Raw genomic sequence first — 12,472 nt, forward strand, 5'->3', positions numbered from 1 at the left:
ACGTCCCTGGGATAGAACGTTAAATGGAGGCCCCGTGTTTGGGGAGAGCCACACCTCGAGCACGTTAAAGAACCCACCACACTTATCGAAAGGAGTAGGGGTCCATCCCGGTGCGAGTGGTTCAAAACCAACAGTCCTATGACCGTACATGGGTTCGACCGTAGTAATAGCCTCAGCAACCCTGGCATGTACATACCAAACCAATAAATAAATAGAATATTACCGCTGGCCCGAGCAAACTAATTGAAACCAACACCATAAGAGGGCCTGCATGCCCCTTCTCCGTAAGGCGTAATCAGGCCGTTTAAGACTTCGTAATCCGTAATCAGCCACCCAAAATCAACGTAATTCGTAATCAGTACATTGGCCGTAACGCGTAATTGGTCACTTTGATTCTACGTAAACCGTAGGCAGTAACCTTTATGCAACGTAAAATGTAATCTACTAGCAAAACGTAGGCTTATTTCCAGCAAAGTCTCCCGGCAAAGTTGCCCCTCAAAATGCAGGAAATAGCATTTCAGAGGGTAAAGATCTCAAAATTTTCCCGTGAAACATGCGCCCAGACCCACTTAGTATTGTCGCGCCTCTGGTAAAAAATATGTTCTGAGGGCGTCACCCCCAAATATCAAGCTGGAATCATCGTGTTTTTTTCAATCAAAAAGATGCCATAAAACATAGCTTAGATAACCGGCCAAATGTGCCCCTTAAAATGCAGGAAATAGCGTTTCAAAGGGTAAAGATTTCAAAATTTTCACGGGGTGCACGCCCTCGGGCCCACCTGCGATTGTTACATGTATGCCTCCGGCGAAAATATGTCGGGAGGGCAAACAATCTAGCCGAAACCCTTGTGTACTTTGCGCTATAAGTGCAGATATTGCCCCTCAAAATGTATTTGAGCGGGTCGAGATTTTACCATTTCCCCGGCCGCGGCGGCCGGGTATTCTCTCGGATCCACGCACCTACAATCGCCGGGCCGCTCCGGCGCGATCATATGTCGGGACTCGGGGCATCGCGCACCATACCATTAAACTCTTGTATATTCTTTTCACTTATAGATATGTCCATCAAACATAGCTTAGTGTAACAGCAAAATTTGGCACTCAAAATCAAGGTTATAGCGTTGCAGGGGGTCAAGATTTTCAAAATTTTCCCGGACGGTGGTAAACGTCGTTCAGCAATATCTTGCTGTCCCCTCCCAGAAATTCCCTGTCGCTGCCACGGCTACTCATTATAGTTACTATACGATTTAGTGTGGTCATCAACAGATTCATTTTCACCACAATAAATACAAAAAATAATAGTTTTGATGCAGAACTAGATAGTTGAATTAAGTGTTTAAGTCGGTTGGGAAGCCTCATGATTTAACGTAATTCGTTATCAGCTCTGAAAATTTAACGTAATTCGTAATCGGCGGCAAAAATTTTCCGTAATTCGTAATCACTACCCCCCCATGCAGGCCCTCCCATAACTTTCCCCCCATGTGCACTAAAGACTCCTTGTGTAGCGCGGCAAAATAAACGACCTATACAACGTCAACGGGGCATGTCAGGGTATTCGCACCCAGGATTTCTAGGTTCCAGGCCGTACACCGTACCATTTTGCCCCGCGACGCTACTAAGATGGACTTTAAATTATGTGGCTGCAGGCTACGTATCCGGTTTGACCCCTTCCTGTTCCTGACGTAGTGAGTGCAAAATATAAGAAGTGTATATCGTTCTTTTTTGTTGCTTTCAATACAACATAATAGCTTTTATTGATTTGATCACCAGAAACATTTTATGAATAAAGATAATAGTCTTTATTGCATATTCCTGTCCAAAAGGGCTAAATGCACAGATGACCACATGTGGTCTATAAGAAGCATTATGCAAAACATGAATTCTTAAATGCTACATTCTAACATTAACATTGAAAACCGAAAAAAAGACAAACTGTGGACTATTGCTAAACTAATGTTGATCACCCAGTACTTTCTTCTCTCTTTTCGAAACATATGGAAACATGACTACATACTTTCTCCATTATATGTTCGTTCTTACATGACGTCAGGCATATAAGCATTCATAAGTAATAAAGCCACTACATTATAAGCATTTATGAGCAAACAAACCCGACTCCTTCAAAACACTGGTTGAATATGACGAAAGTATGATTGTGTAAGCTATAAATACAGCGGATATTTGGAGCAAGTTTGGAGTTTCTTTTTACACAACCAGGAATCTCACCTGCTGACGTTTCGGTGTCTGTCAGACACCTTCTTCAGAGCTTCTGACTGGAGTACTGCTTCTCACCGCTATAAGTAGCCGATGCAGGCGGCACTTTTGCGGCGAGAACGCAATCCCAAACGTGGCTGCGCTTGTATACCCCCTCGTCTCGGTCCATCACTGGTGATGACTTCCTGATCAATACTACCTCCTTGATCCAACGGATGCGCCGCAAAAGCGCCACCTACATCGACTACTCATTGCCACGAGAAGCAATACTCCAATCAGAAGCTCTGAAGATTTAGATGGCAAAATACATCACGTTTAGCTTTAGAAAATGATTGGTGAGAAAAATTACTATTTAATGTCCATATTAAGCTTTATTTGAATATGAAATCATTTTCGATAAAAACGTTCTCCCATTAATTATCAACGTATTTCTCCTTTGAAAAGAATACATGCTATCTTACATGGTCAAACACTAATTAAAAACTTCCAGAAAGCGGTCGATCAAACACTGTGTACAATGCAGTAAATATGCTGTCTTTAAGAGCAAATTAAATGAAGGTTACTTTATCCAGAAAAGTACTAAGTGTTTATTTATTCATTTATTAATCTTTAGGCTGGTCCCTTCAGTTAACAAAGTGACTTATTTCCAAGGGAGCCCTTACATTACATGACAAATCATAACAAATCAGGATACAAAAAGTTACTTAATAACTTAACATAAACTTAATAAGTGATCAATTACACAATCATATAGCATAAAACAGGAATGATCAAACATAGGAGTAATAAATCAAACAACTCAGAATAATCCAAAACAATAACAACTCAAAATCGCAAAGGTCATTCAACTGAGGGTCAGGTCAGATGTCAAAGGTTAAGGGATGTGTATGTTTATCAGATCCCGTTTAAATATGGCGATTGATGAAGCTTGTTTGTTACTAGGATTTAACTTGTTGTATGTTGTAGCAGCCCTGTATGCAAATGTGTGAAGTCCCGATCTAGTAGTGTACTTAGGTGTGTGTAGTGAATTAGCCTGCCTGGTACTATAGGAAGTATCAGTGCAAATGTAACAAAGCTATATAAACATTTTTTTTTAATCTCATGCCAATCTGTTTATGCTACCCTCTGAATCCTTCATCACCACTCACGCCATCACTGCCGTCGGAGTCTACCACCTCATATTCGAAATCATCATCTTTGTCAATGTTCACGTAGCTCTGAAACAAGGTGTAAAACAAATGCAAATATATTAGATTGTGCATTAACGTCATACATAGGAGCTCTATGGACACAGCAAAAGTATAGAGACCCCTATTAGAGATTTCAATAAGTGTCTTAGCCCTTTTCAAATCATTGAAATCTTAGGTCTCCAAGAAAATGGCCAAAATCTATGCGCTACATGCATAAATGGTTAATCTTGGTCACCGTTCTGACAAGCAGTTTTGAGCATATTGACATATTACATAAAATATGGTGTATGTACATGCATCATTTAGATGTGTTATGAAAATTATATTTCATTTTCCCACTGACTAGACAACTTGAAAAAAATTGCTAGAGGACCATCAACAGAATCGCTGGTCTAGTATCAGTTAACGGAGGTATGGGTGCTGGAACTTGCAACAAGATCAGTAACGTCATGCGTTGAACCATCAGATTAAAGGCCACAAGACAGTATTTAAGAATTGCTATCTATTACATGGTAATTATGTACAAAAGAGGCTGTCAAAAGTCACCGAGTTTTCGTTCATGAAAAACATACATTGGCAGGGGTGTCAGAGCATAATTTCAACTTTCTTATCGGCACAACCCGTATGAATCCGGCCATGTTTACAAAAATTGACCTTTGACCTCCTTCCCTACCTGACTATCACACAAAAACACAAAACTTCTACTACCTACAGTCACCACAAACATGGATGAAAGTCTGAGTTTTCAACACAATAATAAGGTTAAAAACCTTTACCTGTAACATCCAGCTCAAAAATACCAACATATCCTAGAAAAAAAAACCTTTACAGCTACTTTTACCAAGGGTATCAAGCCTATCTATAGGCTAGAAGTGGGCCTTCTGCGCCTGCGCCATTACTGGAGTGCGGCCTAAACATAAAGCTCCATACTCACGTGTTTGTCCTCAATCATGCCCTCTAGCTGTTCAGCCAGGTCGATGAAGGTCGGCCGGTCCTCCGGACGGGTTTTCCAGCACAACATCATCAGCTGGTATCTAATATAGTATGAACAATCCATGCGTTTCAGATATGTGTTGTCATACTTGTTGCATTGCTTAGAATTGCGTGGCATATTTGACACCACAATAGCTATGATTTCTGTGAAATTCAGTGATTTAAAAAAAATCAAATTTCATGTATTAATCATATTGATAGAAATAAATGATTAGACATAAATTACAACAAAAAAAAAACCATGTAAAAATATTTCAGAGGGGAATACGGCTAAAGAAGTATAAAGAGGGAAAACATTCAAGCTTTTTTATGAAGCAACTAAAGAAAAATGTTCTATAAAAGGTTTCAAATGGGGGTCCCGGGGAGGTGCCTCGAGCACGATAAAAGGCACTACAACGGCGTCATTACTCAGATGGGTACCTACTTCATGTACTTCAGATGAATATATGAATATTTAGATAACTAAGTAATGGATATAATGGATAAAAGATCATACAGTTCTGCCTCGCAGTTCCTTGGTTTCGGCAGCCGGTATCCGTCACGCAGCCGCCCTAGTATGGTTCTTGATTTCATTCCACGGTATGGGGTTCCTCCTAGATGGGTATTACAGCCATACTAAAATCAGTGTAGCATTGATATCAATCATAATGTGTGCACCGAATGGATCAACAATATTGAAACTCATTAAATACAATATAATCTATTGATGTGTAGTTATAATGATTTTCATTCTCACCAATAGTGACGATCTCCCAGAGCAGAATTCCGAAAGACCATCTGAGTAGAAAACAAAAAAACAAAAAAACAAGCCGATTAAGCGATGACCATTGACACTAGTACTTTCGTATTGTAACCGTGTGAATTTTTCTGGAGGTATATATTACTAGTCACTGCACGAAATGGCCACGTATCCTGACGGATCCGACGTATCCGGAATCGGGCCTCATGGCGTTTCCGAGCGAATCCGGAAAAATCCCAGTTCACTGCTCGGATACTGAAGTGCCCGCAGATCCGACCAATTCCGACGCCGTATTCTTCTGGATTCGTGATGCGCCTCGGATACCCGAAGATATTTGCGCGGATCCCTCGTTTTTTGATATTTGGAATGTTCGGATTGTTTGTATGTCGGTAGTTGCTTCGGATCCTGACGAATAAATACACACGGCACGGCATGATCTCATTTCCTGACGAATCCAGCAGATCCGGAATTGCGCATCATAGCAGATACGGAACGTTTCCGATTGGATCCGATGCACCTCAGATCAGACAATTCCGGCGCCGTATACGTCTGGATCCTTCATACGTTTCGGGTACAGATACGGAACGTTTCCGAGCAAATTCAGACAATTACCAGGTACACCTCAGATCCGGCAATTCCGACGCCGTATACGTCTGGATCCGTGATGCGCGTCGGATACCTGAGGATATTTGCGCGGATCCTTCGTTTCTAGATATTTGTCAATATGGCAGAGATGTTTGGATTGTTTGTCGGTAGTTGCTTCGGATCCTGACCAACAAATACACACTGCACGGCACGCGGCATGATCTCAGATCCTGACGAATCCAACAGATCCGGAACTGCGCATCATAGCAGATACGGAACGTTTCCGATTGGATCCGATGCACCTCAGATCCGACAATTCCCGCGCCGTATACGTCTGGATCCTTCATATGTTTCGGGTACAGATACGGAACGTTTCCGAGCAAATTCGGACAAATACCAGGAACACCTCAGATCCAGCAATTCTGATGCCGTATACGTCTGGATACGTTTCGGGTACAGATAAAATATCTACTCGGATCTTTCATTTTTTTATGTATTTGCCAATATGTTAGAAGTTCAGATTTGCCAATATGTTAGAAGTCATGAGCTGTCTCGGATCCTGACGTGTACGGAACACGGATTCGTGTCGGATATCCAAATTACCCACAAGACACTTCTGGGCGCGACAAACGTTAACGGTTTTCTTTCGGTTAACAGCACAGACAAGAACGGCGTTTCATCACCTTCTGTGCTTAACATGGCATCGCCAGAGTCTACCATGGTCGACCAGTGATTTTTGAGTGACTTGAGAGTCGAAGGGAATTCGGTGTAAACTCAAACGCACGGAATTGCGACGTTGTCTTCTTCGTGCATGCAATATTCGTCGCCCCCCTCCCCCCTTGTAAACGCTGGTAGGCAGTTGATTCATCATTTTGAGGGACTGCCCTTTGGTAAGTACAAATTGAAAAATTCCCGTTTCTAACTAGTTTTGACGTCAGTTATCCTCCTATTGTGGCTTGACATATCATCGCATTCGCATGACCATAAGAATTCTCCAGCCGACCTGCCCTTTTACGGCGTTAGGATCTAGGAAATTTAAAATTTCAATTTGTTCATTCTTGCCAATGGTCATCAGACATGTGTGTCTGGTTAACGTTTCAGATACAAAATAGCAAGCAGTGGAGGGAAAGATAATTAAAGATATGGAAGGGAAGAAAATGTCATAAGTATTTGTCCCACAAAGATCCCACAGTTTGTGGATAGTGAACTAGAACTTATAAGGAGGCAGTAGTGTGCCTCAGTGATTATTTCATTCAGTTATAGCTGTGCATGTTTGATCAATATCATATTCAAGTTATAGATGTAAGTTTTACGTAGTCAATTCAACGATGCCCAGATTCATTTTTTTTACACATGCGAGTATGTGATATGTTTAATATTTGTCATTGTTTCCATTTATATATATATATCCAGTACAGCATCGGCAGATACTTCCTTCACAAATGCAGCACATATTGTGAGGACCTTGGCTGGGAACAAAGCAATCAACTGTCAGATGCTCAGCTGCTGAGTACCTCAGGCTCCTTTGGTAAGTCCATCATCGGTACACTTAAATGTTAGCTGAGAGAGGCATGATGGATATCCATTGTCCCGTGTTTTTTGTAGCTGCTGTGATGAAACGAAGCCCATGTCAAAATCATGTGACATGTTCCTTAAATACGTGAATTGATATTTATTCATCATTTGGTTTTATCATATAGGAACTGGTTCATCACAAGATGGACTCCAAGCTGAGTCCAACATGCAGATACAGAAGAAATCAGCCTTGCCTGTCCCTTACCAAGAGTGCATGGAAGAAGTGAACTCAGATGTAGTCAGAGAATGGGGAGAGGACGATTATACACATGCAGTTCCACGGCATATGCTACTTACGTTTAAAATGTGGCGTGTCATCATGGGAGTTCTTCAGACAGTATAATGTTACTTTCTATTTTCAACCTCTGTATTTGAAACAATTGTATCTGATGGCTTTTAGACGAAGAGCTGGCCACAAATAAGGCTTTTATTACTTTAGTGGAATATTTAGAACATGTAGATGATTTTGGTCCAAGGGCACTATACAGTAGTAAATATTACCACAATGTTGTGATGGTGTTAATTGTAATACATTTCATAATTTGTCAGAACATTGTGCTTGCACAACCCCAATTTACCGACATTAACCTGCATATGCAGTGGTGCTTTGAGTATATGGATGTCCCTCAGCCTGTCTCAAATGAAATGGATCATTTAGCCACATAGTACTTCCGTATTGTATTGTATTTGATAGTTTTTGAACTTAGAAATACATTATGTTGAGATATGAAATGATACATATGTTACATACAGGCTTTCCCAAACTTCCTGTCATTCAAAATGATGTTTTGGGTATAGTTAAATTAGGAATGGAAGCACTTAGTCGGATCCGTTACGGATTCGTTGTTTTGTCCACCTGTATCCGTCAGTATTCACCATTTTCTTCAAAATACAGAAAAATCCCTGTACGCATCCGTCAGGATCTGTGGCATTTCCGTACAGTGTACGGCTCCGTATTCGTCGAAAATCCCTTACTTTCGGATTCTTCAGGAAATATTCCATATACCGGTGCGGAAATAGTCGGATACGTTACACGAATCCGTATGTATCCGTCAGTATCCGCCAAAAATACAGAAAAATTCCTGTTCGTATCCGTCAGGATCGGTGGCATTTCCGTACAGTGTACGGCTCCGTATTCGTCGAAAATCCCTTACTTTCGGATTCTTCAGGAAATATTCCATATACCGGTGCGGAAATAGTCGGATACCTTACACGAATCCGCATGTATCCGTCAGTATCCGACAAAAATACAGAAAAATCCCGGTACGTATACGCCGGGAAACGAGGCCATTTCGTGCAGTGAGTACGTTGATGAGGGTTAGACATCCAGGTAATAAGATACGCCAAAAATTGTTACTCAAGCAACTGGAGAAAATTTTGAAACAGTCAGACGTTTCACAGTTTTATCCAATTGCTTGATTAACTATTTTTGGCGTATATTACTAGTATTTGTTTTGTGCAATTAACTACAATCTACTGCATGCTTGTTAAATTGATTCAAACATACATGTCACTCTTTGTTGTGTAGATCCTCCTGGTCAGCGCCTCTATCGCGGTGGATCGGAAAGGGATGGCTCTCTGTAATGTCGAAGACAAAAAGTTACCTCATCAGGGTCTCATCTACATCCTTTCTTTGACCTGCTGCTTCAAATCTGTCAGTTAAAGGCAACCAAAGCAATATCAGGGCAAAAAGAAAATGAAAATAAATAAAAGATGCTTAAATCTTCATGGTAGTTTTAATACTGGTTAGCACATCTGCGTAATAACTTCACACTTTGAGCATTTTAAAACCGCGCAAAATTACGATGACCCCCCTAATTTCGCCCGCGAGCCTACAAAAAACTCCGCCCACGATTTTCAGTGAGTTCTGACATCACAACAACGTCGTATTTTTGTATCATGGATGTTGCTATTCGTTGTGATAGTGTTGTTTAAACTAATCATGTACAGAAATGACTAAATAAATTGACTTTCAAGATCCGATTTTCAGTCCGTAATATCGCTTGGGTTTCCTTTAAGAAAATAAACGCCACCTCTATGGTGCTAAAGGAAATATATATAGCTGACCAGGCGATTGATAACAGAGTGTCTCCATCATCAGAATATTGTAATCATATATACCTTTGACGTCTGTTCATAGATGCCCTCCCCACGTGACAATCCAAAGTCGGCAACCTTGGCAATGAGGTTATCCGTGAGGAGAACATTCCTGGCAGCCAGGTCACGGTGAATCACCTGTCAAATATTCAATAACATTTTTTTTTAATGTATTTATTTATTTATCAATCAATAAACAAAGTTAATGAATTGTTAACAACGTTGTAAATTATGTCTTGTGTGTGGTTCAAGCACCAGCTAACTGCTGCCTGTGTGCCTTACACTCTATGACATGTACCTCATCCCAGCTATCCCTCTTCGACCGTTAGGTCACCCTCTGACAATACTTCAGTTTCTACACTGTTTTATTTCTTCCTGGTCTTGTGATCTTAGAATATAATCTCCCTGTATGCCATCTGAGCAAGCAAGCAACAAAACAGACTGACTCACCTCCTTGGCAGACAGGTGGCCCATTCCAGTTGCTACGTCACAGGCAATACGCAGCAACTGGACAGGCGATAGGGTGGACAGCGTGCGGCCGTTGAAATCTGACCGGCTGTTGGCGTAAGTTGGAGTCACAACTTCCTGCATCCGGGAGTTCCTCAAAAACTTCAACAGATCGCCATTTCCAGCCATTTCAAGAGCCATGTACTGCTGACCTGGATCGAATTTATTTTGATTATTTCATTAAACAAGAAATCAACATTTTTCTTACTTTATATGACATGCTAGATATAGTTTTAGGCCACAGTTTAGTAGCATTTCAACTGTTAGGCAAAAACAAGTCATTTAGAAGTTGCCCAAAACCCTAAGGTTGTCTAGATTTACCCGCTGCGTGTATGTGCTGCTTTTGTATGCTAATGATGATCACGCGGTTGATTTGAAATTTAACAGAAAGGGTTAAATGCATTAATTATGTAGTCTCACCTTGGTAAATACAGAACCCAAGAAGGTTGATGATGTTAGGATGATACCCAACATGGCGCATGATGTTCACCTCTTGCTGAAAGTCCTGCTTGCTAGTGTCATCTGCACCACCTATAGCACGGGTAGGCAATTTTATTTATTTTCTTATTTATCTATTGGTTCAGCCAAGGAGGTTAAAATACCTATTTTAACCTCCTTGGTTCAGCATGTATATGCCAGGGTTGCCCAACTAGCCGGAGGCTATTACTAAGGGCGAACCCATGTGTGGTCATAGGACTGTAGGTTTTGGACCACTCACACCGGGGCATGGCCCTACTCTTTTTCGAAAGGTGTGGTGGGTTCTTTTACGTGCGCGGGGTTGGGCTCTCCCCAAACACGGGACCCCATTTAACGTCCTATCCGAGGGACGTCCCTAACCCTAAATGAGCTAGGTATTCATTTACACCTGAGTGAAGTGAGGAAAGTCATGTTAAGTGCCTTTCCCAAGGGCACAACGTTGGGGCGCATGTCCAGACAAGTATGGGGGCAGTCTGGGTTCGAACTCGGGTCCCCTTGTTTCACAGTCGTATGTGCTATCCATTACGCCACACGACGACACGGGTAGGCAATGTTACATTAATTTTGGGATGCTCAATATTGTAGCTGATTATGCGTTTGTATGTATCTGAACGGCCAGTTTCAGATAGTATCCACTAACTATCGTCGGTGACTGTAGTATTTTCATTCGTAACTAGTATAAATTTATTCGCTTTTATCTCATGAACGTAATAATGCATTTATGTATTTGTTCAAATGGCTCTACGATGTTAATTGGATTGTATTGATTGTAGCATTGTATTTAAACTAGTGTTGTGTAATTTCCATTGCCTATGTATCTGTCTGGCCATAAATGTCGACTCTCCAATTAATATCAGCTACGCTTCCTCGAGAGTCGGTGTAATGTATTTTAGCATTTGACAATGAATGTAAATGTATTCGCTTTATAGCATAGCACACTTATGTATAGAATGGCGTCATAAACAGATGATATGTAGGAGTAATGTGTTGGCATACGTTTCAATATTTTGATGGCAGATGGAATCCGTTCACCATCGACCATGACTGTTCCCTTGCGGACCTCTCCAAAGTGCCCTGCTCCGAGCAGATTGGAAGTAAGAGAGATGTCTTCCCAAGTCAACTCCCTGTTGTAATCAGTTGGCAAGATCTCCAGGGGAATGTGTTGAAGAGGCTGTCATGCAATAAAGCAAAAAAATAACAACACAAATAAATCATGGCTTTTGTAGATAGCATCATGTGAGGCAAACGAAAGTCATCAAAACAAATACATGTATATTGATGAACATTACTTCTACATAGAATATCTCTACAAGAATTGTGATATATATCAGCAGCTTGCATGTACAGCAAGAATGATTTTTTGAGAGTAAGAATGGTACAAGGAAACTCGATAACAGTATTGATGGGAAGGATAGTGGTATTCTATTTTAATATCACTGCAGAATTGGATACCATAATCTCTTTTTTTTACAGTACATTTTATTTGATATCTATATTTGATATTGCTATGCCTGTCTTTGGTTCTATGTGATACGATATATATTTCATTTTCTTACTACTTACCGAAATTGGAATCCGAACCTCGTTGTTTCCGGCTGCACCAGATGCTGCATCAGTGTCATCCCTCGCATGGTGTCTTGTTTGTTCTGAAAAAGAAATAGCAACATGGATCATTTAACCATTTAGATTTAGAAACGGAAAACTTGATCTATGCTATTGTAAAGGCAGTAACAATATTCCAATTGAATTGCGACTTAGCACAGATTTATAAAATGCCATTTGGTATACCGTGTAAGCATTTTACAGCTAGTTCAAATAGAATTTAACTACTTTACCTGCTACATCTACAAACGACGTATTGACGTATCCGGTCACGTTTTGTGACGATTCTTCAACTGAAGGTGTACTGGTTCGCTTCTTTTTTCGCCTGTCAATTAAGATACGGATAAGAGACTGCATGTTTATACAACTATAGAGATCTTCAGTCGGTTAAGTTGATAGATACATTTTTCGACATAACTTTAAACGCTGAAGTATAATACCAGCTAGTTCATAGAGTTCATATAAAAAGTCCTGCAGAAATAACACGTGCTCAG

General features: G+C 40.7%; 1 protein-coding gene and 1 long non-coding RNA gene across 2 annotated transcripts; one reads left to right on the forward strand and one right to left on the reverse strand.

Moving 5' to 3' along the window:
• Positions 1–2,201: 2,201 nt before the first annotated feature.
• Positions 2,202–12,371, reverse strand: LOC136445470 (tyrosine-protein kinase receptor Tie-1-like). The gene is made up of 11 exons (XM_066443514.1): positions 12,212–12,371; positions 11,940–12,022; positions 11,373–11,547; positions 10,320–10,430; positions 9,843–10,051; positions 9,417–9,530; positions 8,803–8,873; positions 5,133–5,173; positions 4,893–4,989; positions 4,338–4,437; positions 2,202–3,430 (listed from the first exon to the last, which is right to left on the reverse strand). The coding sequence occupies exons 1-11, from the start codon at positions 12,333–12,335 to the stop codon at positions 3,332–3,334; spliced, it is 1,224 nt and encodes a 407-aa protein (XP_066299611.1). The 5' UTR covers positions 12,336–12,371; the 3' UTR covers positions 2,202–3,331.
• LOC136444764 (uncharacterized) lies at positions 5,281–8,207 on the forward strand. Its single transcript, XR_010757318.1, has 2 exons — positions 5,281–7,248; positions 7,421–8,207. It is a non-coding gene; the product is annotated as an uncharacterized lncRNA (long non-coding RNA).
• Positions 12,372–12,472: the final 101 nt, after the last annotated feature.

Source organism: Branchiostoma lanceolatum, chromosome 11 (genome assembly GCF_035083965.1).
Source record: "Branchiostoma lanceolatum isolate klBraLanc5 chromosome 11, klBraLanc5.hap2, whole genome shotgun sequence".
In the NCBI taxonomy this organism is placed as follows: Eukaryota; Metazoa; Chordata; class Leptocardii; order Amphioxiformes; family Branchiostomatidae; genus Branchiostoma; species Branchiostoma lanceolatum.

Bases quoted from the DNA above. Each gene is read 5' to 3' on its own strand.
- LOC136445470 (XM_066443514.1), bottom strand. From the start codon at position 12,335: ATGCAGTCTCTTATCCGTATCTTAATTGACAGGCGAAAAAAGAAGCGA. The intron at 12,023-12,211 runs GTAAAGTAGTTA...TTTCTTTTTCAG, and splicing joins GTCGTTTGTAGATGTAGCAG to AACAAACAAGACACCATGCG. The intron at 10,431-11,372 runs GTATGCCAACAC...CCCGTGCTATAG, and splicing joins TGCCATCAAAATATTGAAAC to GTGGTGCAGATGACACTAGC.